Source organism: Tupaia chinensis, unplaced genomic scaffold, assembly GCF_000334495.1.
Source record: "Tupaia chinensis unplaced genomic scaffold, TupChi_1.0 Scaffold000484_1, whole genome shotgun sequence".
NCBI lineage: Eukaryota > Metazoa > Chordata > Mammalia > Scandentia > Tupaiidae > Tupaia > Tupaia belangeri.
Genome location: NW_006159996.1, coordinates 2,636,019 through 2,660,863, shown reverse-complemented (window position 1 = coordinate 2,660,863; position 24,845 = coordinate 2,636,019). Strand labels below are relative to the sequence as shown.

The following is a 24,845-nucleotide window of genomic DNA, read 5'->3' as shown; positions in this document are numbered from 1 at the left end:
CTCCTCTCGGGATCTTGGGCACGCATGCACATGCGCCCGGCGTGAGTTTTAAGCCACCGGGTCCGGGACACGAACCGCGGTCGACTACGTGGGAGTCCAGCGACATAGCCATTACGCTAACTGCTGGTTCCCACACACACATGTTTTTCAGGGGCTTTCTGAAACTCAAACCATGGAGTCAGTCATGTGGGATCCTGTACCTTAACCATGCCACCTGCTGGTCCCAATGGCTGCTTCTTAATAAGGAGGGATGGAGGAATGGGCCATTTCTTTTCTTTAATTCTTCTTCTTCTTTTTTTTTAATATAAGGCATGTGCACTCACTGGAGAGAGACAAACAGAGAAAGAAGAAAAGTAAGAAGTCACCCTCCAGAGGGTATCTCTCTCCTTTTATTTAATGCTTATAAATTTCTCTTTACAATGTTCTATAATTTTCAGTGTAGAAGCTTTGTACATCTTTCGTTAAATTTAACATTAATTATATTTTTGATGTCACTGTAAAATGGCACTGTTTTTCATTTTTACTTTTCATTACTTGCTATAATATAGAAATGCAATTAATTTTTGTACAATGATCTTCTGTTTTGCAGTCTTGCTATACTGTTCTCATTAGTCCCAGTAGTTTTTTTGTTTGTTTGTTTGTTTTTGTTTGTTTTTGTAGATTCTTTAGGGTTTTCTATATTAACTATTATATAATCTGTAAATAAAGACAATCTTTTTCCTTTTAAAAACTCGCACCTCTTATTTATTTTTTTCTGGCTTTTTGAATTTACTAGCTCCTCCACTATAATGTTGTATGGAAGCAGTGAAGAACATTTTAGTCTTGTCTCGAATCTTAGGGGAAAAGCATTTCAACATTTCACCATACTTTATATCATTAAGTGTAATGTTAATGGTAGGATTTTTGTATTTTTTTTCAATCACAATAAAGATATTCTCTCCATTAGTACATGGGAGTCCAGCAATGTAGCCATTATGCCAACTGCTGATCCCATTTACTCAGTTTTGAGTAATAGAAAATTCCCATGTTATATCCTCAAAATCAGCAAGGTGCTTAATTTTCTCCTGAGAGTCCAGGAATAGGCAGTACAATAGTAGTGTAGCTATAGAATAATGAATTAAGGAACAACAGTATTTGTTTATTTTTGCCAAAACACTGTGTAACTCCAGAAAACAGCTATAGGTATGGAAACTATGTGCCTATGGTATAGATTAGATCTTTCACAAGTGTGTTTAAGAGGGAGTCAGAGGAATAGAGAATTTCTATAATGATGATACCTTGAAACAGTGGTACAAACGGGCGAGTTTAAACTTGAAAGAAAATTCAAGCAGGTGTGTGTGTCTCGCCACCACAGGAAGGCCATGAATGAGTCCACCGAGATGTTTGTAGAAGCTACCATCTCTAAGGGGCCTGAAACTAATTGCTTGTTGATCTATTCAGTACTCATGTTGTTCAACACAGCCTATAGTCAGAAGACAAGCTCCAGGTTTAGAACTGCTGAACACTTCTGAGTATGCTTGTCAATTTACTACTGCCACATCCCTTGGAGTATATGGCATGTTCTTCATTTCTGCATTCCAAATCCAAATTGTTGTCTTATTTTGTCCAACTAACCTGCAACTGTTCAGCAAAAAGGATTCTATAAAATGCAGTTTTCAGGATCAGCAGATGGCGTAATGGTTATGGCTGTCATAGTCAACCACAGTTGGAGTACTAGACCCAGCAGCTTAAAACTCATGCTGGGCACGTGTGTGTGCATGCCCAAGATCCCAAGAGGAGGATAGAGAAGAAGGGACTGTGAGGTGGCCATCCACTCTGGGGGATGATTTCTTGCTTTCTCTCTCTGGCTCTCCAGTGAGCACACATACTCTTTGGCAAAAATCTCTCTTAAAAAGAAAATGGGGGATGATCAGGTGGTGTGGTGGTTAAAGTGCTGGACATTCCACATGGCCAACCACAGTTCAAGTCCTGGACCTGGTGGCTTGCTTTCTCTCTCTCTCTCTCTTTCTCTCTCTCATTAAATAAAAATAAATGATGGGACCAGCAGGTGGCATGGTGGCTAAGGTGCTGGACACTCCACATGGCTGACCGTGGTTCAAGTACTGGACCTGGTGGCTTGCTTTCTCACTTTCCCTCTCTCTCTCTGTATCTCTCTCTGGTCAAATTAAAATAAATGAATGAATAAATAAAATTAAATAAATAATTATTAAAAAATGAATAAATAAATAAAATAATAAATTCTTTAAAAATAAAGAAAATGTAGTTCTCAGCATCATATAACACAATCTTGTTCAACTATTTCATCACCCTTAGCTATCAGGATAATGGTTGTAATATCTCTCTTTAACTTGATGTGTTGTGCTCTACTTGAGGCAATATAAAATGTTACATTATTGCTTAAGGTGAAAATATTCTTTTTTAAAAAAGAATTATTGTATTTAACTTTACTTATTATTATTTTCCAACTTGATCAGAGAGTGAGAGAGAAAGGGAAATTGAGAAAGCAAGCCACCAAGTCCAGGACTTGAACTACAGTTGGCCATGTGGGAGTCCAGTGCCTTTAACCACCATACCACCTGCCAGTCCCATGCTTAAGGTCAAAACATTCTTTAGGGTTGAGAGCCCCTCAGCTTCACTGGACATCTCAGCTTCTGCTTCTCCTAGGACTTTGTGGGAAACATATTTCTCATCTGGGATATTTCTCTTTTCTTTTCTATTTTTTTTTTTTTTTTGGAGGGAGGTTACCATAGGGTGCCTGTGCTTGCTAGAGAGGCAGGGAGAGAGAAAGTGAGAATCACCCCTCAGGGGAGATGACCACAGTGCAATCCTTTCTCTTCCTTTCTGTTCTTGGGGTTTTGGGCACATGTACACATGCACCAGTGTGATTTTCCTAGTCATTGGGTCTGGGACTAGAACCACAGTTGGCCATGTAGGAGTCCAACACCTTAACCACTATGCCACCTGCTGGTCCTGGTATATTTTTCTTTTTAAATGCCATTTTTACTTTAGGAAATTAGTATTTAGGATCTTGGGCATGCACACACACGCTCCCAGCATGAGTTTAAGCCACCGGGTCCAGGACTCGAACCATGGTCAACTACATGGGAGTCCAGCGACATAGCCACTACGCCAACTGCTGATCCCATGCAGGAGTTCTTTTGAGCCTGCCCTGCATCTTTCTATGTATGGAATTGTGAGCATGATGTGCACAAACAGAACTGCGTGTCCATGCCTCACAACCTGGCTACCCAGGTCGTGCTTCTTGTGCAAATGCTGGCATGTTCACCTCCGCAGCCTTGGTCAGACATTTCTACCTTGTTGTGATGGTCACGTGATAGATGAGCTCCTTCAGGCTTCCACGACTCCAGAATCTCCACCGTCTGGATGGACCATGCAGGCTGGCATCTGCTTTTCTGTACAAAGTTACTATCGACATTTGCCTCTTTCTGGAAATACAAGTTTAGTGTCATACAAATTTCAGGACCATCTGTTAGTTGCCTAAAAGTAATGAATATAATCCCATGAAAGTCCGTAACACTTCCTTAAAGTATAAACTACTTACCTTTCCTCTCATCTCTCCTCCAAAACTACTTTTAAAAAGTCTATATATCTACATTGTGCCCGAGTCCTGTGTTTCTTTTTTGAGAGGTTTTCGCTATAGGGCGCGTGCACTCGCCAGATAGATAGAGAGAGACATAGAGACAGAAAGCGAGAAATCACCCCTCAGGGGGGATGGTCGTGCTGCAATCCCTTCTCCTCCATTCTCCTCTCAGGATCTTGGAACACACACGCACACGCGCCCGGCGTGAGTTCTAAGTCACCGGATCCGGGACGTGAACCGCAGTTGACTACGTGGGAATCCAGCGACATAGCCATTATGCTAACTGCTGATTCCCCTGTGTTTCTTGATACATGTAACTCTACCGAGCTCTTCCTATTAATATTTTCTTTTAAATAATTAGATCCTATTTTCAGATTATTAAAGACTAATCCTAATGTGGATTTGAGAATTAAAAGATGTTATATTATCCAATCAAATGAAACTCTTTTTTTGGATAACTTTACACATTTTTAAAAAATTTCTATCAGTTATTGACAAAATCAAACAATTGTTGATTACACTAGTTATCAAAAATGCTGAAGATATATCATTCAAAAGTAAAATGTCCTAAAAAATATTCCAAGTTGTCTTATAAGGAAGAAGAGAATAGGTATTAGGTAGGCAAATCTCAAGATCTGCCACAGTAGGCCAGAAAGAAAATCCTAACAAATACCAAAGTCATTAGCGCAGTAACCACATGCATTGAATATAATGAAAATTAATTATCAGCAATAACAAAATTAATTTAAAATATACTTACTGTGTATTAAAATACATTTTTATTCTGCCATATGTCTAAGTGTTGCAGAAACAGACCACAGAGAGTAGGAGAATTCAGATTGATTACACCAGTGGGTGTAGAGTTCAGACTCCAAAGTCTGGGCTCCAACTAGGGGAGGGGTAGGAGGTTATTTAGGTTCCTGGGTTGGAGGAGGGTAGGTACATGGGCCTGGGTGACAGGTGTTGCAAAGGAGAAAGTGTTGCAAAAGGTTAAAAACTGGATGCTTGCAAAATTGCTCATTTTAAAATAGTTCATCTTGGAACCCCTTCTCCGGGTCGAAAGCCACAACCTAGGAGGCCAGCACTCTGCCGATGCAGGTGATTTACAGAAGCAGAACATCAGTTATGAGGAGCAGAATCCTGCTTGCAAGCAGCTTACAAAAGTGGAATCGTGTCCAGCTAGAGAGCAGGCAGGATCCATACATAAGAAGACTTCACAATCGAAGAGACATTTATGTAAGTAAACCATATTGAAAATAATACATGTTGGAATATCCACTTTGTATGCTAAATAATGTGATTGAATGTATAAAATAAAATGAAATAAAAAAAACCACTATACAGTATATTCTGGAGGGGGAAATCACATTTTGTATACTGTGATGATACTCAGTGGATTAATGTAAAATTAATTAATTAAAAATAAAAATAAATTTTAAAAAAGAAAATAATACATATCCAAAGTTGTGTTATATGGCCAAAAGTTGCTGAGAACAATAGTTATCACCATGAAGTATTTTTTTCTTGTTTTTAAAAAAAATTTCCAGGGGCCAGTAGGTGGCGTGATGATTAAAGTGCTGGACTCCCACGTGGCCGACCACCGTTCCAGTCCCAGCTCTGATGGCTTACTTTCTCACTTTCTCTCCCTCTCTCTCCCTCTCTCTCCCTCTCTCTCTTTCTCTGGTGAGTGCACATGCCCTTTAGCAAATTTTAAAAATAATAAAAATAAATAAATAATTCTAAGGAAAACATTGCCAAAGGGCACTTGTGCTCAGCAGAGACAGAGAGAAAGGGAAAGGGAGAGAACACTCCCCAATGAGACATGGCCATGCCACAATTTCTTTTCCTCATTTCTCCATCCAGGATTTTGGGTGCACACACACACCTACACCAAGCATGTTTTTCAAGCCACTGGAGCTGAGATAAATAATTCTAAGGAAAACATTGCCAAAGGGCACTTGTGCTCAGCAGAGACAGAGAGAAAGGGAAAGGGAGAGAACACTCCCCAATGAGACATGGCCATGCCACAATTTCTTTTCCTCATTTCTCCATCCAGGATTTTGGGTGATCAGTGTCTTATACACCAAGCATGTTTTTCAAGCCACTGGAGCTGAGATTCAAACCATAGCCAGCCATTTGAGATCTGGCTCCCTTAACCACTAGGCTGCAGGGCTGCCCCTAAAGGATTTTATTAGGAAATAAAGGTATAAATTATGAACTACAGATTCACTTGAAGTATAAGACACTGATAAAGCACTTCTACATTTACAATGTTTCAAAGGTTTTTCTTCTAGTCTCAATTTCCACATGCATAATAAGAGAAGCACCTGAAGAATTTTCCACATTGATTACATTTATTGCTTTTTTTCCCAATGTGCATCTTTATGTGTCTTTAAAAGTATGGGAGAAAATGAATTAATTTTCCATATTCTTGATGGTTAAATCTCCCAGTATGAGTTCTCACTTATTAACTTAAAAATGAGAAAAATTTGTGGGACCAGCAGATGGCGTAATGGCTATGTTGCTGGACTCAATGTAGTGAACCACGGTTCGAGTCCTGAACCAGTAGCTTAAACTCATGCCAGGTGCATGTGTGTGCGTGCCCAAGATCCCGAGAGGAGAATGGAGGAGAGGGGATTGCGGCGTGGCCATCCCCCCGGGGGGAGATTTCTCATTTTCTGTCTCTCTGTCTTTCTCTGTCTTTTTGGTGAGTTCTCATACCCTATAGCAAAAATCTCCCCCCCCACAAAAAAAAAATAAGGAGAATTTGAAGGTATTCCAGCATTCCTTACATGATTCCTCTTCAGTATGTGTTCTCAGATGTGTACTAAAATGTGAGGAATTGTTCTTTCCCACATTTATTACACTTGTATTTCTAATGTAAATTTTCATATGCCTTTAAAAAATTAGATATAAGTTTTTTTGCACTCTATATTAAAAGAATTTCTTTCTAGTGTGAGTTCTCATGTGTGCCTAAGTGATGAGAAACAGCTGAAGGAATTATTGCATTTTTATTTATTTAATTTATTTAGAGGGAGAGAGAGGGAAAGTGAGAAAGCAAGCCACCAGGACCAGGACTCAAACTGTGGTTGGCCATGTGGGAGTCCAGCACCCTTAACCACCATGCCACCTGCCAACTGCAGCATTACTGCATCTAATGCAGTCATTATGTATATTAGCCAAGGTTTTCCAGAGAAACAAAGTCTGGAGTGAGTGGGGAGGAGAAGGGGGTATTCTTATTTAGAATTAGCTCACATGATTCTGCAGGCTGGGAAGTCCTACTACATGCCATCTGCAAGCTGAAGAACCTGGAAAACCAGCTGTGAAGCTCAGTCCACGTGCAGATTAGTTCCTGGGAAGCTGATGCAAATCCTGGAGTCCAAAGGCTGAAGAACATGGATTTCTTATTTCTAAGAGCAGGAGAAGATGAGTGCCTCAGTTCCAGAAGACAGAGTGAATTTACCTCCCTCTTAACTTACTGTTCTGTCTTGGCTCTTGGATGATCACATGGTGTTTGCTCACATTGGGTGACGGTGAACTGTCATTACTTCATCCATTTATTTAAATGCTAATCTCTCCCAGAAACACATTCACAGACACATCCAGAAACAATACTTTACTAGGTATCTGGGTAACCTTTAGCCCAGTGAAGTTGACACCTAAAATTAAACACAACAGTGTTTCTCCCCAGTGTGCAAAATTACATGGACAGTAAAATGTAAAGAATAAATGAACCATTGTTCACATTGTTCGCAGTCTTTGGCATCTCTACAGTAGTTGTACTCGCATGGTTATTAATGGAGAAGGGGAAACTGTAAGCTTGTCCACATCCCTTATGTGCACAGGGTTCTTTTCTCATACGGCATCTCTCTTAGAGAGTAAGTTTCAAGCTATCATTGAAGGCTTTTGCATATTTCATATTTTATAACCATTTCTGCACAACATGAGTTCTGACACGTACAGTGTAAGTGATGTGGAAGAAAGGTTTTCTCACATAGGTTTTTGTTTGTTTGTTTGTTTGTTTGTTTTGTGGGGGGAGGTTGGCTAGCCATAGGGCACGTGTGGTCGCCAAAGAGAGACTGAAAGAGGGAAAGTGAGACATCATCCCCCAGAGGGGAAGGCCATGGCACACTCCTTTCTCCAGTCTCCTCAGGATTTTGGGTACACATGCTCGTGCACAGGTACCCAATGTGATTTTCAAGCCACTAGATCCAGGACTTGAACCACAGTTGCCCATGTGGGAGTCCAGTGCCTTAACCACCATGCCACATGCTGGCCCCCTCACATGGTTTTATATTCATAGGGTGTATTTCCAATAGGAGTTCTCACATGTGCCCTAAATGATAAGGGTGGCCATTTGAAGATTTTTTTTCCCAATGTTTACATTCAGATGATTTCTCTCCAGTTTTTTTTTTTCATGTTTTCTAAGACATTAGAGAAAATATAAGGTTTTTAAATTTTTTCTTATATTTACAAGGCTTACTTAAACTGTAAGTTATTACATGTCCAGCAATGAATGAAGGCATTCCCACACCTCGTATGCTCATAGCATTCTTCGCCAGTGTGAATTTCACATGAGTCCTCACGTAGAAGGAACATATGAAGGGTCCCACACAACTTACGTCAATAGAGTTTGCGTCCAGTGTGTGACTTCATATGTGTCTTAACAAGTGAACAATGAAGGCTTTCTCTCATTCACCACACTCGCATAATTTCTCCCCAGCATGAGTTCTCTAGTACACGTTCAGTTTGGAATCTGGCAGAAGGCTTTTCCGCCTAGACTACCTTCATCCTATTTCTCTCCAGTTGAGATATTTTCTACATGGTATATATGGGGTATTTTTGAGAGATTTCTCTATTTTATGATGTTCATAGAGGTTCTCTACCATATGAATTCTCAAATATCTCTTATGTTGATTTTCTGTTCCAAGGCAAAAAACGATGAGAATTACATAGTTGGACGCTTTTAACAATGTAGGTGACTTAGTACACTATAGTTTAAGGCTGACTGTGATACAAAAAAATTGCATGTTGTTATCCTTAGAATACCCTAAACATGCTATAGCTGAAAAGTCAATAGAGTATATACAGGTAGAGCTCAGAGAAGTTGTTTTTCTGTTCCAGACCACCACAATAAAGAGCAAGTATCACAATAAAGTCACATAGCTATTTTGGGTTTTCAGTACATACCAAGTTATCTTTCCAATGTTTATTTATTGTGTGTAAAAAACAGTGCACATACCTTAATTTAAAAATATTTTACTGGCGCAGTCATAATGGTGCAGGCAGTAGAGCATCACTGCACGCTACTGGAGTCACATAGAAGGCCTGGGATTTGGATCAATTTTACCTGAACACACCAGATATGCCTCCAGGCACACCGTGATCTTGGATGGCTGGAAGGCTGGGTGGAGGACTGCAGTATGGCAAGAGTCTGTGAGGGGTCTCAATCACTTTCTGTGTGTGTGTGTGTGTGTGTGTGTGTGTGTGTGTGTGTGTGTTTCTATCTCATGAAAGAAGGAAAAAAAGAAAACCTTAAAAATATTTGAGACCAGGGTTGGCAAGTGGTATGGTGGTTAAAGGTGCTGGATACTCCCACATGGGTGACCACAGTTCGAGTCCTGGACATAGTGGCTTGCTTTCTCACTTTCCCTTTCTCTCTCTCGTCTTATCTATGGCTAATTTAAATAATAATAGTAATAAATAAAATTAAATAATTCTAAAAACAATACTTGGGAACAGTAGATGGAGTAATGGTTATGTCACTAGACTCCCACACAATCAACCATGGTTTGAGTTCTGGACCTGGCAGCTTCAAACTCACACTTTGCACATGTGCATGCATGATCAAAATTCTAAGACACTGGAGGAGAAAGGATTGGGGACTGGCCATCCCCCCTGGAGGGTGATTTCTTCCTTTCTGTCTCTCCAGCAAGTATATGCACCTATAGCAAAAATCTTTCTCTCTTTTTTTTTGGAGAGATTTTCACTATAGGGCATGTATTGTTGCCAGACAGAGAGAGACATAGAGACAGAAAGCGAGAAATCACCCCCCAGAGGGGATGGTCATGCCACAATCCCTTCTCCTCCATTCTCCTCTTGGGATCTTGGGCACGCACACACACGCGCCCGGCGTGAGTTTTAAGCCACTGGGTCTGGGATGCAAACCGTGGTTGACTATGTGGGAGTCCAGTGACATAGCCATTACGCTAACTGCTGGTCCCAAAAATCTCTCTCTCTCTCTTAAAAAAAGAGAAAACTTTATTGATGAGATCAGCAGAGGGTGCAATGGTTACATTGCTGGAATCCCCTGTAGCTGACTGCAGATCAGTCCGGGACTCTGTAGCTTAAAACTTACGCCAGGTGTGCGTGTGCGCATACCCAAAATCCCATGAGAATGGAGGAGAAGGGATTGGGGCATGGCTATCCTCCTTGGGGATTTCTCACTTTCTGTTTCTCTGTCTCTTGTCTCTCCGGTGAGCATATGCACCCTATAGCAAAAATCTCTCTCTAAAAAAAAATAGAAAAACAAAACAAAAAAAACCCCACTTTATTGCCAAAAAGTGCTAACACTCATCTGAGCCTTCAGTGAGTCGTGATCATTTTGCTGGTGGAAGGTCTTGCATCAGTGTCGATGACTGATGATTGATCAGGGGGTTGGTCGCCAACAGTTGGGATGACTGCGGAAATTCTTTAAAATAATGTAACGATAAGATTTTTTTTGCATTAATTTGCTCTTCCTTTTGCAAGATTCCTCTGTAGAATGCAATTGCAATGTGGTTTGATATCATTTTACCCCAAGTAGAATTTCTTTCAAAATTCGAGTAAATTCTCTCAAACGCTGATGTTGTGTAGTAAACTAAGGTTATGTAATACTCTAAATTCTTTGTCACTTTAAATGTGACAAGAAAATTTCACAGCATCTCCACTGGGAGTAGATTTGTTTAAAAATTATTACCATAGGGTGCGTGTACTCAACACAAAGAGAGAGAGAGTAAGAGAGAGAGAGAACGCCTCCTAGTGGAGCATGGTCATGCCGCAACCCTTTTCCTCCATTTCTCCTTCCCATTAGGAGAAGGATGTTGGGCAGGCACAGGTGCACCCAGCGTATCTTTCAAGCCCCTGGGGCTGGGATGCTAACCACAGCTGGCCATATGAGATCTGGCTCCCACACAGTGCCTAACCACTGTGCTACGGGGCCAGCCCAACCACCACATATACGTTCTCATAAAGCCACTTTCTTTTTTTTTTTGAAGTATTGTTTTATTGGGGCTTGCAGGTGGCATGGTGGTTAAGGTGGCTGGACTCCCACATGGCTGACCATGGTTCGAGTCCTCGACCTGGCTGCTTGCTTTCTTACTTTCCTCTCAAAAAATAAAAAAAAAAGATTTATTAGGGAACTTACTATGAAGTGTGTGTTATGTGGCAGCAAGATGGGTAGCTTTCCACTCCAGAATTGGGGCAGTTCACACTATACTTAAACACAGGGTCTTTGTAGTTTGTGCAGATTGTGGGGTATGGTATGTGCATGGGTGTGTGTCATGATTGACGACTGGGAAGCTACTGCTTCAAAGCACAGGTTAACAGATATGTTTGCCAGACAGGGATTCCAGGTGGCATAGAGCAGATAGCATGGTGGATTAGCACACGTGAGGGGATCACTCTGGCTCTGCACATGCCACCCCTCCTATCTGGCTCTTACAACTCAGGTGCCCACCTGTTCTGTAATATTTCCTTAGCCTTCATGGGGGCACCAGATATCAGTCTTACTAGCTTTAGTTCCATGTGAAGTAAAGTGCCACAGCCGCAGTCAGGTAAGGATGTCTACACTAAGGATAAAGGTAAGAACAATGAAAAAGACCAGGCCAGCCGCTCTGAGAAAGACATTAGTGGGGAGATTTAGTTATGCATATCTTGCAAAAGGAGGGTACTGCTTTTTGAATGATCATGGGTGTAGATGCCGTATTTTGTTTTGGTAATAACACATGTGCTGGCCTGTGCAGCAGTTAAGTATGTCGAGGGTCATTCTATTTTGGCAGACTCTTTTGCATCAAGATAATTTTAGAATTAATCAGTGAGATACTGTGTAACTATCATTCAGTGCCCTCTGGGTGAAATTAACTAGAAGCAGAAACAAAACAAATGTTTAGTAGGTACTTGCTTGAATAAGTCCTCTTCATCCAGAATAGTGGCTGCTGCTTTAGCTAGTAACACTATGCCGATTTAGGGAATTACGCTGGAAGAACATACCACACCTGTTGCCCAAGGCACCAAGATGTAGGGATTATTTGTAATGTACTGGGGGTTGCAAAAGACCATGTCAACCAACCAACAGCTTTACCGGCTGGTATAGTTCTCTACTAGCACACTGGGAAATGGAGCATTTGGACTCAGAATTCAGCAGAATTAATAGGGACCACTTTAGCTGGTCAAGAAACTTCTCATGATCTTTCAAGAAATATCCTATTTAACCTGGGGGAAAACTGCCATTCCAACCTCCCCCTGGTTTGATCATTTGAGGAACCCTGAAAAACATTAGATATCGTGCCTTTTTAACCCCAGCAAGAAAGCATTGAATCAGACTGTCTTTACTGACATGATCATGGGGTTTTGTTTACTTCAACTCCCAAACTCTGACATGGAACCATCCCTGTGTGTGTGTCAGTGGAATTGAGATCTTTCTTTCTTTCTTTTTCTTCCTTCCTTCCTTCCTTCCTTCCTTCCTTCCTTCCTTTCTTTCTTTCTTTCTTTCTTTCTTTCTTTCTTTCTTTCTTTCTTTCTTTCTTTCTTTTCCTTCCTTCCTTCCTTCCTTCTTTCTTTCCTTTTCTTTCCTTTTCTTTTTTCTTTTCTTTTCTTTTCTTTTCTTTTCTTTTCTTTTCTTTTCTTTCTTTCTTTCTTTCTTTCTTTCTTTCTTTCTTTCTTTCTTTCTTTCTTTCTTTCTTTCTTTCAGACATATTTTTGCTATAGGGTGTGTGGGCTTTCCAGATAGAAAGCGAGAAATCAACCCCTGGGGGATGGCCATGCCACAATCCCTTCTCCTCTCCTCTCAGGATCTTGGGCATGCATGCAGATGTGCCCAGAATTAGCATTTTAGTTTGTTTAAGAATTATTTTATTTAACTTTATTTATTTACTTATTTTAATTTGACCAGAGAGGGACACAGAGAGAAAGTGAGAAGTAAGCCCCAGGTCCAGGACTCTATCCACAGTCGGCCATGTGGGAGTCCATTATCCTTAACCACCGCCACCTGTTGCCCTTCCCCCCACGCCATGTGAGTTTTATGCCACCGGGTCTGAGACTCAAACCACTGTCGACTACTTGGGAGTCCAGCAACATAATCATTAAGCCACCTACTGGTCCTTGGAATTGAGATTTCTAACAGCTTCAGCTATAACCTTTCTCCACCCGCACAAGGCAAGTGATGGCAAGACAGTGCAGGGCTGTGTTTCTAAGACATTTAAGCCATTCTTTCTTTCCATAAGTCCAGCAACCTAGAGGTTATATGGCAAGTGGGACCTCCATTGTATATTATTCTTACAGGTCCAGCCTTGGATAAGATGTAACTCTCAGTTATTTTAAGCCATTAATTGTGGAGGTTTCATTTGCGTTTTTGCAGAGAAAAAGCTTGCAACAATACTGTGGCAGTGTCTACACAGGTAGTTGCCTATCTTTTCCCAGGATTTACAGGCAGGGCCCAGTGTCACTTAACTCTTGCACGGTGGGGCCCACTGTGCTGTGTACCTGGTCTGCCAGTTTGAAGGTCTGGGGAGGAGCTAATGCCCGGGTCTTTGCTGATGTGTCAAACTTCACATTTACAGGAGGCAAATCTAGCCTATAGGCTGAAATGTAATGTTGTTAAATTAGCTTGTTTCTGTAACCTGTTCCAAAAGTTTCTCTAGCAGTCAGCTCCCCAACACTTGGCAGTTATCTTTGGCCCACTGCACAAGCTGGGTGGAGGGCCCTTTAAATATAGCCCAGCTGTTGGTGCACAGAACAATGGGCTAGGGCTCCTGTGACAGACTACCCAGACTGACCTTAACTTAGCACACTGACTACTTTGTTACTTTCCAGTTTCAAACAATGTAGTATCAGTGTGAGGTTGTATGGCTACTGTCCAGACCCTAAGATTACCTTAACTGGAGCCTCCAGAGTGTCATGCTTCACTGGAGATAGGATCATACCCACAGTGATGGCATTTCCTGTGGTGACTTGACCACAGGGCCTGTGGTGGTTTCCTATTGAACCGGGTGGCATGTTTCTCTTGACCCTGTAGAAAAGTACATCATTTAAGCAACATTGGGGACTGGGATACTGCTTATGTGGGCGGGGGGGAAAGTCTTTGATTCATGCCTTTATGGGCAAACTCACATACACCATTACCAGCAGAGCTGCGTTAATGGGTTCTTACTGATGTAAAGCTATATAGACTCCTAAAACCTGCTGTGCCACTGGGGAGTACTAGTTTGATTTCTGCCCCTTTGCAGAATTATAACCAAAATCCCAGGGGAGTAAACGTCCCTGAGTCTGCCAGAAGGCCCAGTTTAATCCTCTGGGCAGTTACATCTGCTGTTGCAAACATTCCTTTTTTTTTTTCTTTTGAGATTTTTGAGAGATTTTTGCTATAGGGCACACCGGAGAGACAGACAGACAGAAATGGAGAAAATCACCATTCACAGGGATGGCCATGCTGCAATCCTTCCTTCTCCATTTTCCTCTTGGGATCTTGAGCACACACACACATGCATGCCCAGTGTGAGTTTTAAGCCACAAGGTCCGTATGTGGAAGTCCGGCGACGTAACCATTATGCCATCTGCTGGTCTCACAGGGGAGATTCTAAAGCTTGTGCTTCAACTATTAAGATCTTAGCTTTCTTGCTCTTTATTCCATTGCCAATGAGTACCCCTTTTTACTAACTGGTAAAAGGAACAGAAGCATTGTGATAAATGCTCTCCAGTAAGCTAGGAGCCCTAAAATTTCTTGTAACTATTTGGGCGATAGGGAGCTCATCTTATAACAATGCCGGGAAGTAGACAAGTCTTACCCGACCATGTTACCCCTAAGGTACATTGTGCACCAATATCAACAATAGAGGATGGGTCATTAATCCTCACAAAAATATAAGGCCCTGGTCTGGCTGTATAGCTCTGTAAAGTGTCTTAAGAAACAAAGGAATGGGGGCCAGCAAGCGGCGTGGTGGTTAAGGTGCTGGACTCCCACATAGTCACCTGCAATTCAGGTCCTAGACCCGGCAGCTTGCTTTTTCACTTTCTCTCTCTCTCATGAGCATATGTGCCCTATAGCAAATTTAAATAATAATAATGAGTAAATCAATAATTATTTTAAAAATTAAAAAAAAAAGGAATGGGGGCCAGCAGGTGTCATGGTGGTTAAGGAGCTGGATTCCCACATAGCCAACCTTGGTTCATGGCAGATACATGCTGTGAAAAAACCATGCATGGATTTATTAATAATTTTTTCCACGCCAAAATAAACCTGTACTTGACTTCCATTTTCCCACAAGTTTTTTGAAGTTCCCTCATATAAAAATAAATTGAAAGTAAAGAATGGAAGTTGGGGGAACCAGCAGTTAGCGTAATGGCTATGTCGCTGGATTCCCACGTAGTCGACCGCGGTTCGCGTCCCGGACCCGGTGGCTTAAAACTCACGCCGGGCGCATGTGCGTGCGTGCCCAAGATCCCAAGAGGAGAATGGAGGAGAAGGGATTGTGGCGTGACCATCCCCCTGGGGGGGTGATTTCTCGCTTTCTGTCTCTATGTCTCTCTCTGTCTGTCTGGCGAGTGCACACGCCCTATAGCGAAAACCTCTCCAAAAAAAAAAAAAGAATGGAACTTGGAAGATGGCCTGGCACTAAAATGTGATGCACTGCAGGGCTGGCACAGATGGGTCAGAGTGAGGTTCCGGGTTTGCATCCTCCCTGAGTACGCAGCATTTTGCGTGTCCATGATCCAGGGCTGAAGACAGCTGGGGGAAGACTGTCACAGCAAAACCTGCTAGGGAGGGGCCAGCAAGTGGTGTGTTGGTTAAGGTAGCTAGATTCCCACATGCTGACTGCAGTTAAAGTCCTGGATCTCACAGACTGAAAATCACACTGGGTATGTGTGTGAGTGAGTGCCTAAAATCCCAAGAGGAGAATGGAGGAAACAGGACTGCAGTGTAGCCATCCCCCCTCAGGGGTGATCTCTCACTTTCCCTCTCTCCTCTCCAGTGAGTGCATGTTCCCTACTGGGTCCAGGACTTGAATCACATGCTTGACATATGGGCTTCAGCGCCTTAACCACCATGCCACCTGTTGGCCCCTTGACTCAATAAATTTCAATGGATTGAGATTATACAGAGTATTCGTTCAGACTGAAAGAGAATTATTTTGGGTATCAAACATTACAACTCCAAATATTTGGAAATTAAGCGGCACACTTCTATTTGGCCCATAGGTGAAAGAAAAAATAACAGGGGCATTATAAATAAATCCAGCTGAATGGTAATAAGAACATACCATATTGGAGCCAGCAGGTGGTGTAGCAGTTCAGGCCCTGGTCTCTCACATGGCTGACCTGGTTCGAGCTTGACCTGGTGGCTTGCTCTCTCTACTTTCTCTTTCTCTCTCTCTTCTCTCTTGCTCTGGTGACCATGCATGCCCTACGGCAAATTAAAAATAATAACAACAGTAAAGAAAGTATTTTTAAAAATTAAAACAATATACCAAAATCTATGAATATATTTATAAGTAATATATAGAAAGAACTAAGATTTAAGTAATATATAGAGAGAATGTATGTTTTTCATTTATACTTTTAGATATTTTAAATTATATTAGATGGGACCGGCAGGTGGCATGTGGTTGAGGGTGCTGGATTCCCACATGGCTGACCATGGTTTGAATCCCAGACATGGAGGCTTGCTTTCTCACTTTCCCTCTCTCTCTCATCTCTCCCTCTCTGGTCAAATTAAAAATAAATAAGCAAATAAATAAATAAAATTAAAATAATTCTTAGAAGAAAAATGTTACATTAGAAAAGAATGTCTTGAGGTCAATAGTTAAGCTTTTAGAGAAGCTAGGAGAAAAAAAGGGAAAACTAAGCCCAAAATAGATAGAAGAAAAAACCCATAAGGGTAGAAATCCAAGAAACAGAACACAGAAATAGGGGGAACCAGCAGATGGTGTAATGGTTACATCGCTGGACTCCCACATAGTAGACCGTGGTTTGAGTCCTTGACCTGGTGACTTAAAACTCACACCAGCATGTGTGTGCGTGCATGCCCAGGATCCCAAGAGGAAAACAGGAGAAGGGATTGCAGCATGGCCATCCTCCCGGGGCAGGTGTGGGGGGTGTAAGGGGTAGGGGGTAATTTCTTGCTTTCTTTCTGTCTCTCAGGTGAGTGTACATGCCCTGTAGCAAAAATCTCTCTTAAAAAATAGGGGAAGCAACAAAGCCAAGGATTCTTTTGTTTTAAATATTAATAATATTACTCTCACAAAAATATTGACAAAGATAAAAGGAGAAGAAACACAACCAGAATCTGGAATGAACAAGGCCTCTTTACAGATCCTAAATATCAATATATTAAAAGGATGATAAAAATTATTATAAATAACTTTATTCCAAACAAACGACATCTTAGATAAAATGGATAAATTTGCTTAAAAAAAGTTTCCAACTAATAGAGGAAAGAGTAGAAAATTAGAATTACAGCATATCTATTTAAGAAGTTGAGCTTGCAATTCAAAATCTTCCCACACAGAAAATGTCAACCATAGATGATATCTGCAGTAAATTCTAGCAACTATATAAAAAATAATAAATATGGGGCCAGCAGGTGGCATGGTGTTTGAGGCACTGGACTCCCACATGGCCAACCACGGCTCAAGTCCTGGACCCTGCAGCTCAAAAAGCTTAACAAATAGGAGACCAGCAGTTAGCGTAATGGCTATGTCACTTGACTCTCACTTAGTCGACCGTGGTTCAAGTCCCGGACCTGGTGGCTTAAATTCACGCTGGGCGTGTGTGCGTGCATGCCCAAGATCCCAAGAGGAGAATGGAGGAGAAGGGATTGCAGTGTGGCCATCCCCCCGGGGGTGATTTCTTGGTTTCTGTCTCTCTGTCTCTCTCTGTCTGTCCGGTGAGCGCATGCGCCCTATAGCAAAAACCTCTCCAAAAAAAAAAAAAAAGCTTAGCAAATAAATAAACAGGTAAATCTTTAAATAGTAATAATGGCAATAATAAATTTGATACATAAATTCTTTCATGGGATAAAGGAGGAGAAAGAAACAATTGCCAACTCATTTTGTGAGAGCAGTAGAACCCTGAAACTAAAACTTCACAAGGTCATCATAAGAAAAAAAGTTCCCTCATGAACATAGGTACAAAAATTCTCAATACGATTAGCATATAGAACCTATGTACTAGGACATGTTTTTCACACTTCGTATGTTCCCTGGAGTAAAAAATCATACATGACGTGCTTGGTTACTCGTCCTATTCCTCTGCAAGGCTCTAGTTCCCCAGACCTGGGCTATCTCTGTATTTTCCCACCGTTACTCTCGTTATCCCACGTTCCAGATGACAGGGACTTGCTTCAGATTTCACTCCTCAAGTTCCGGCTGTTCACTCCTCATGGTTACCGCAGAAGTGGTCATCTGAACGTGCAAGTTGGAACCAACCAATAACCAGGATAGGAGGGTGGCAAATGTCTCAGACAAGTTTAAAGAAACATCCAAAAGCTAAGTAGTGAAGAGAAATACTATTCACTGCAATATTCTAAAAAATCAAACTTAATGCAAAATTTATGAGGAACAAAATATCAAATTCAAAAATAAAACCAGGAACTACCCTGCACACATACACATTAGTTTCACTGACCTTGCCCTAATCCCAACCCTGTAAAATTCTGTTGTTGAGTTTATTGTTTCTGACCTTATAGGGAGAAAAGAAAAAAAAATCTATTTTTTTTCTTTTTAGTTTGCTATAGGGAGCATGCACTCACTGAAGAGAAACAGAGACAAAGAAAGAGAAAAAGTGAAAAAGCACCCCCCCCCCGGGGGATGGCTACACCACAATCCCTTCTCCTCCATTCCTGTCTCAGGAGTTGGAGGATGCATGCACATGCTCCCTTAAGTAACTCATAACAGTGGGTCCAGGACTTGAACTACTCAGTTGAACATGCGGGATCCAGGTGCCTTAACCTCCACGTCATCTGTTGGCCTCACCATATCTACTTTATAGTTTCCTCTCCTGGGCTACTCCTTCAAGGCTAAGAGGGCCACCAAGATTCCAATAATTTTGGGACTTTTACATTTATGAAAAGCAAAACTTTAGCTTGCAAATACTATCTCTTCTATAATATGTTGATAATGCCAACTTTATTATATACATTTATACATGAAAAGAAACAAATATTGGGGCCAGCAGGTGGAGTGGTAGTTAAGGTGCTAGACTCCCCCACGGCCATGGCTCAGACTTGGTGGCTTGCTTTCTCACTTTCCTTCTTTCTCCCTCCCTCCCTCTGTCTCTGGTGAGTGCACATGCACTGTAGCAAATTTTTAAAAATAATGATAAATAAAATGAAATAAATAATTATTTAAAAATAACAAAAAGGAAATTAATATCCTAATGTAGAAGTAATAAGAAAGCAACATTACTCTGGCACGTATCTCTACGAGCAGTGCATCTCCACCATCTGCTAAGGCCACCTCCGACACACATGCATAAATACACGAATGCATACACATGCACACACACACAAATGTACAAACAGTGTGTGCAGCCATGGAGTTCTCACCATTCATTTACCATGGTAGTGTGTTTGTTGTGTGTGTGTGCTTTCCCCATAGAGTGTGTGTGCTCACCTGAGAAAGACAAGGATACCGAGAGAGATGAAAAGTGAGAAATCACCTTCCACAGGCACGGTGGCTACACCATAATCCCTCCCATTCTCCTCTCAGGATTTTGGGCATGCACACACAGGTGCCCAGTGTGTTTTTCGAGTTACCAGGTCCAGGACTCAAATCATGCAGTCAGCCATGTGATATCTAGCTCCTTAATCACCATGCCAACTGCTGGCGCTTAAATTTTTTGTTGTTGTTGCTATGCCAATAAACATGAAGTAATGCTCCTTTCAAGAAGGTTTCTGCTGATACAGCATTTGTATTCCTGGTCAGTCTAAGAAAGACGAAAGTATTCCTCTTTCAGAGATGCCTTTTAATTCTGTACTTTACCAATAAAGTATTTGCAAAGTAAGATAAGAAAGGAACAGTACTGGCACGTAGGGGTCTCTGGATCTATTTCAAAACATGCATTTCCATGTGGGAAGGCATGAAAAATTAACCCAAATTTGTCATCTGGAAAAGTTAAGAGAAAGACCACAACTAAAAGTACTAGTGATGAGCTAGCTTCTATCATTTGCCATTCAAACCAGTATTACCTTGAAACCCACTGACTCTCAACAGCAGGGACTACTCCTGAGGATTCCGACCTAATACATGCTGCTCTCCAGACCATGAGCAGACACAAGGGGGACTGTAAGTATGGGATCAACCTCTGAAAGTGCTGAAATTCACCAGACATTCTTTTTTTTTTTTTTTTTTTTTGCTGGGGGGAGATTTTTGCTACAGGGCATGTGTATTCTCCAGAGAGATACAGAGAGAAAGAAAGTGAGAAATCACCCCCTGGGGGGTGGCCAATCCCTTCTTCTCCAGTATCCTCTTGGGATCTTGGGGATGCACTCATGCGCACCTGGTGCGAGTTTCAAGCCACCAGGTCTGGAACTCAAACGGGGGTCAGCCGAATGGGTGTCTAAGGTCTGGAACTCAAACCGGGGTCAGTCGAATGGGTGTCTAGCTATGTAACTACTACGCCATCTGCTGGTCCCTACCAGACATTTTTTAAAAGCCTGAATCACTTGGAAAGTGTATGTAAAGGGAATCCCTGCAGTCAGAAATATAAAAGCAAGAAAAGTAATAACATAGCGACATATTTAGGTCACTTTCCTGTTTCCCTTCTTCCTATAACATGATTGCTAAGGGGGTATCTAAGGATATAAGGGAGAAAAATCCACTTAAAAAACATGCTAACGGCTACTGTGTTGAATAAAATGAATGAGATAAAATAAGGGAGACACAGATGTTGCAGGCCCCGCTGATCTTAGTTCTCATTTTAAGGAAGCTCTACCCACTGCCAGTTCTCCAGTGTACTTTGGCTTCCTGAGGAATCAGTTCTCTCTAGTGAGCACAGGAGTATGCAAAAACGCAGCATTCATATTGAGTTACCATTGTTATCTACGACCGTTACACTGAGAAATGCCTGGGGTTCAATGTGTGGGACCTGTGAAACTAAATGGTCTGCTCCCCACACACACAAAGACAGGGCAGGCACAACGTGATAGTTTTAGATATTCTAGCTCCAAAGGGATGAAATGTGAAGTACCAAGAAAGCAGCAACCCATCCAGGAAAACTGCACTCAAGGCTTGGGACTGATTTTTTTTATGGTTTACAGCTCTACTCTCCCGGCTCTAGGCTCCAACCTCTGTACCATCCATGCTCTTCATTGGAGTGAGTCCATGTTTTCAAAGAAGTAGTTTTTTTTTGTTTTGTTTTGGTTTTTGGTTTTTTTTGTTTTTTTTTTTTTTTGAGAGAGAGTTTTGCTATGGGGCATGTGCACTCACTGGAGAGACAGAAAGTGAGAAATCACCTTCTGGAGGGATGACCACACCACAACCCTTCTCCTCCATTCTTCTCTTGGGATTCGGGCATGCACACACATGTGCCCAGCATGAGTTTCAAGCCACCAATTCCAGGACTGGAACCATCATCAACCATGTGGGAGTCCAGGACCTTAACCACTACACTGCCTGCTAGCCTGAGAAATAGCTTTATAAGTGTGTTTCTTGCTTATGGAATTTGAGGTACATTAGTCTATTTAACTTATCCTCTCTATTGCTTGCAGTTTAAGCTGAAGCTTTCTGCTGATACAGCATTTGTAAGAACCTCATGGGTCTCTTGTGTTTGTCGCAGCAAGAAGAGACTCCTTCTCAGTTCTTTCCTGAATACTTTGTCACAACATAAGAGACTCCTTCTCAGTTCTTTTATGAATAGTTTAATCTATATTTCTGGCTCCCATGGACATGGTTGAGGATATTCAAAAATCATTTGCCTAGTGTCTTCAAAGAGTCCTTCTGTGCAACTGACTACTCTCATCCTCTCAAGGCACTACCCAAAGACTGGCCTAATATGCTCTTGGGTTTTTCCCCCAGAACATGTTCTCCTGCAGTGGATCTCCTTATTTTAACATCTTTCGCAATCTGAATAAATGGAGCATTCCCCAATCATCATTATTACCTTAATAATAATAATAATAACCGCTTAAAAAACATTCTTCCCTCATTTCAATTTCACATTTTTCCTCTCTCACTTTACTGTTAGCAGCAATAAGAAGCCAGGCTGCACCTTCAGCCCCTTGCCTGAAAATCTCACCTAAATATCCAAGTTTGTTGTTTACAAGTTCTTTCCAAGAAACTGCAGGACATCATTCAGCTAAGCTTTCTGCCACTATATGAAAGGATTATCTTGGGACCAGCAGTTGGCGTAATGGCTATGTCGCTGGACTCCCATGTAGCGACTGCGGTTCGCGTCCTGGATCCTGTGGCTTTAACTCACGCCATGGTGTGTGCGTGCCCAAGGTCCGGAGAGGAGAATGGAGGAGAAGGAATTATGGCATGGCCATCTTCCCTGGGGGGTGATTTCTCTCGCTTTCTGACTCTTTGCCTTTCTTTCTTTCTTTCTTTCTTTCTTTTTTTTTTGAGAGGTTTTTGCTATAGGGCTATAGGGCGCGTGCACTCACCAGACAGACAGAGACAGAGAGACAGAAAGTGAGAAATCACCCCCCAGGGGGGATGGTCATGCCGCAATCCCTTCTCCTCCATTCTCCTCTTAGGATCTTGGGCACGCACGCACACGCGCCCGGCGTGAGTTCTAAGCCACCGGGTCCGGGACGCGAACCGTGGTCGACTACGTGGGAATCCAGCGACATAGCCATTACGCTAACTGCTGGTTCCCATGCCTCTTTGTCTTTCTGATGAACGCACACACCCTATAGCAACTCCAAAATAAAACTCCAAAATAAAAATAAATAAATAAATAAATAAAAGGATGATCTTTCCTCTGGTTTTCAGTAACAGTTTCCTTATCGTTGAGCCCTTGTCCGTAGTAACTTTAACATCATTATTTCTATCCGCAGCCTGCTTTCAATGGTATTCTCTAAGGCAATATATGTTTCTCTAACATGGTCCTTTCTTCTTCTGAGTCTTCACTAGCAGAGTTGCTGACACCATTTTTTTTAACTAACTCTGTTCAAAGCAATCTAGATATCTTCTATTATGCTTCTCAAAAATCTTTCAGCTTCTTCCCACTAATTCAAAATCTGCTTCCACATTTTTAATTTTTTTTTTCAGCACTCCACTTCCAGGTACTAAAGTCTGTATCAGTCAGGGTTCAGCCAGTGCAACAGAGCCACCAGATGGTACATATTGAGAGATCAATCGCAAGGAAGTTACTCATTTAATTTTGCGAGCTGGCTAAACAAGCCCCAAATCTCCAATGGCAGCCAATGAGGGAGGGCAGGTTGGAACTCTAGGACACAAGCTGAAAGTGATATTCTTAGGCAGAATTTCTTCATTTCAGGAACACTTCATTTTTGCTTTTAAAGTCTTTCAACTGATTGAAAAAGTTCCACCCATATTATCTGGGATAGTTCCCTGATTTTAAGTTTAGCTGATTAGCAACCTTAATTCCACGTGAGCCTTAATTTCCCTTCGTGATGTAACATAATGTATTCATAGATTCCAGGAGTTAAGATGTGGCCATCTTTGCTCTTATTTTGCTTACCAAATCATCCTATACTACGTGCAGTTGAGAGGCTGCTGGAGACAAAGGAGTCCTAACAACAGAACAGATTTTTTTCTCCAAATCATTCAACTTCTTCACCAACATAAACTTGAATACATTTTGTTTGGTTAACTCATATTAATTCTACAATGCCTTTTCTTTCAAATTCCTCATCAACCAGAACAATGTCATCATCTAAAGACAACTGAACACTGGCATGCTGCCCCCTCAGAACTCCTCTAAGCCCAGGATTTGGTGCTCACGTGAAAATCTCCCTGCCACAGCAGAGGATCATTACAGAAACGCATAACTGGGTCCTACCATCTTGGCCTTAAAGGAACATCTTAAACACAATCAATCTGCATAGCAGCGAACCTGTCCAGCACTCTTATCAGAACCATAATGTCAACTAGAGACGAGGAAGTATCCACAGGTATTTTCTACATTAATTTAGATGAGAAAGAATAGATGATGCTGATATATTTTCATAATAGGATATATGTATTTTTGAGTAAAAGATTAATAATTACAAATGTAGTCTTAAAATGAACATGTAGCTTAACATTATCCATATTGTTGTTTATTGGAAAATGAAAATCCAAATAGGGTCCTTGGGAAAAAAAAACTAGACTAGGATAAATATGAACAGATTGCACTCCAAACAGAAATAGGGTAATTGGAAAATCTATAAATACTACAAACTAAAAAGACTTCCAATATTTAACAAATAAAGTATGGTAAAAGGACTTCCACATTCTTAGGTAGCTTCATATGGTGTGTAACATACTTTTACAATTATTGTTATTAGGAGGAATTAATTTTCATATTATCCTTTGAGAATAAGCAGCAAAGTTTAACTCAGGAATATGAAAATTCCTAACACAAAATATCTACTAATAACACAATAATTGGAAAAAATAATTATGTGATGACCAGGCCAATAAATCAAATAGTAACATCACAAAAGGATATAGACATAGAAGGAAAAAAGGAGATATAAATATTTCTCCCAAGTTTTTAAAAATCAAGTAAAAAAAAAAGAAGACAAAACTAACATAGTGTGAAATTTTCAAATGCCTAAATTACTTTGGAATGCTGGATTACCCTCTGATATCCTCCCAGAGTCCTGGACCAGAATATTGGGGAAGATAGGCTTCAAGAATTTGAACTCCTGACTCTCAGAGTCGCCCCTCAGACACACCTCATACTGGTAGCTGTGGGACAGGGTCCCAGTGCCGCTGACGTCCAGCAGGTGGCCCGGGAAGGGGCCCTCGGGCACCGAGCAGCCCCCCAGCGAGGCCGCCCTGGCCCTCCTGCACAGCCGCGCCGCCACGAACAGCAGCCA

At 41.4% G+C, this 24,845-nt stretch overlaps 1 protein-coding gene across 1 annotated transcript in view; it reads right to left on the bottom strand.

The window, feature by feature from the left end:
- Positions 1-24,084: 24,084 nt before the first annotated feature.
- LOC102492457 (protocadherin beta-15-like) overlaps positions 24,085-24,845 on the bottom strand; it is a 4,207-nt gene continuing 3,446 nt past the window's right edge. Inside the window, 1 exon segment of the mRNA XM_014590783.2 lies at positions 24,085-24,845. Coding sequence (XP_014446269.1) covers positions 24,570-24,845 — 276 coding nt within the window. The 3' untranslated portion in view covers positions 24,085-24,569.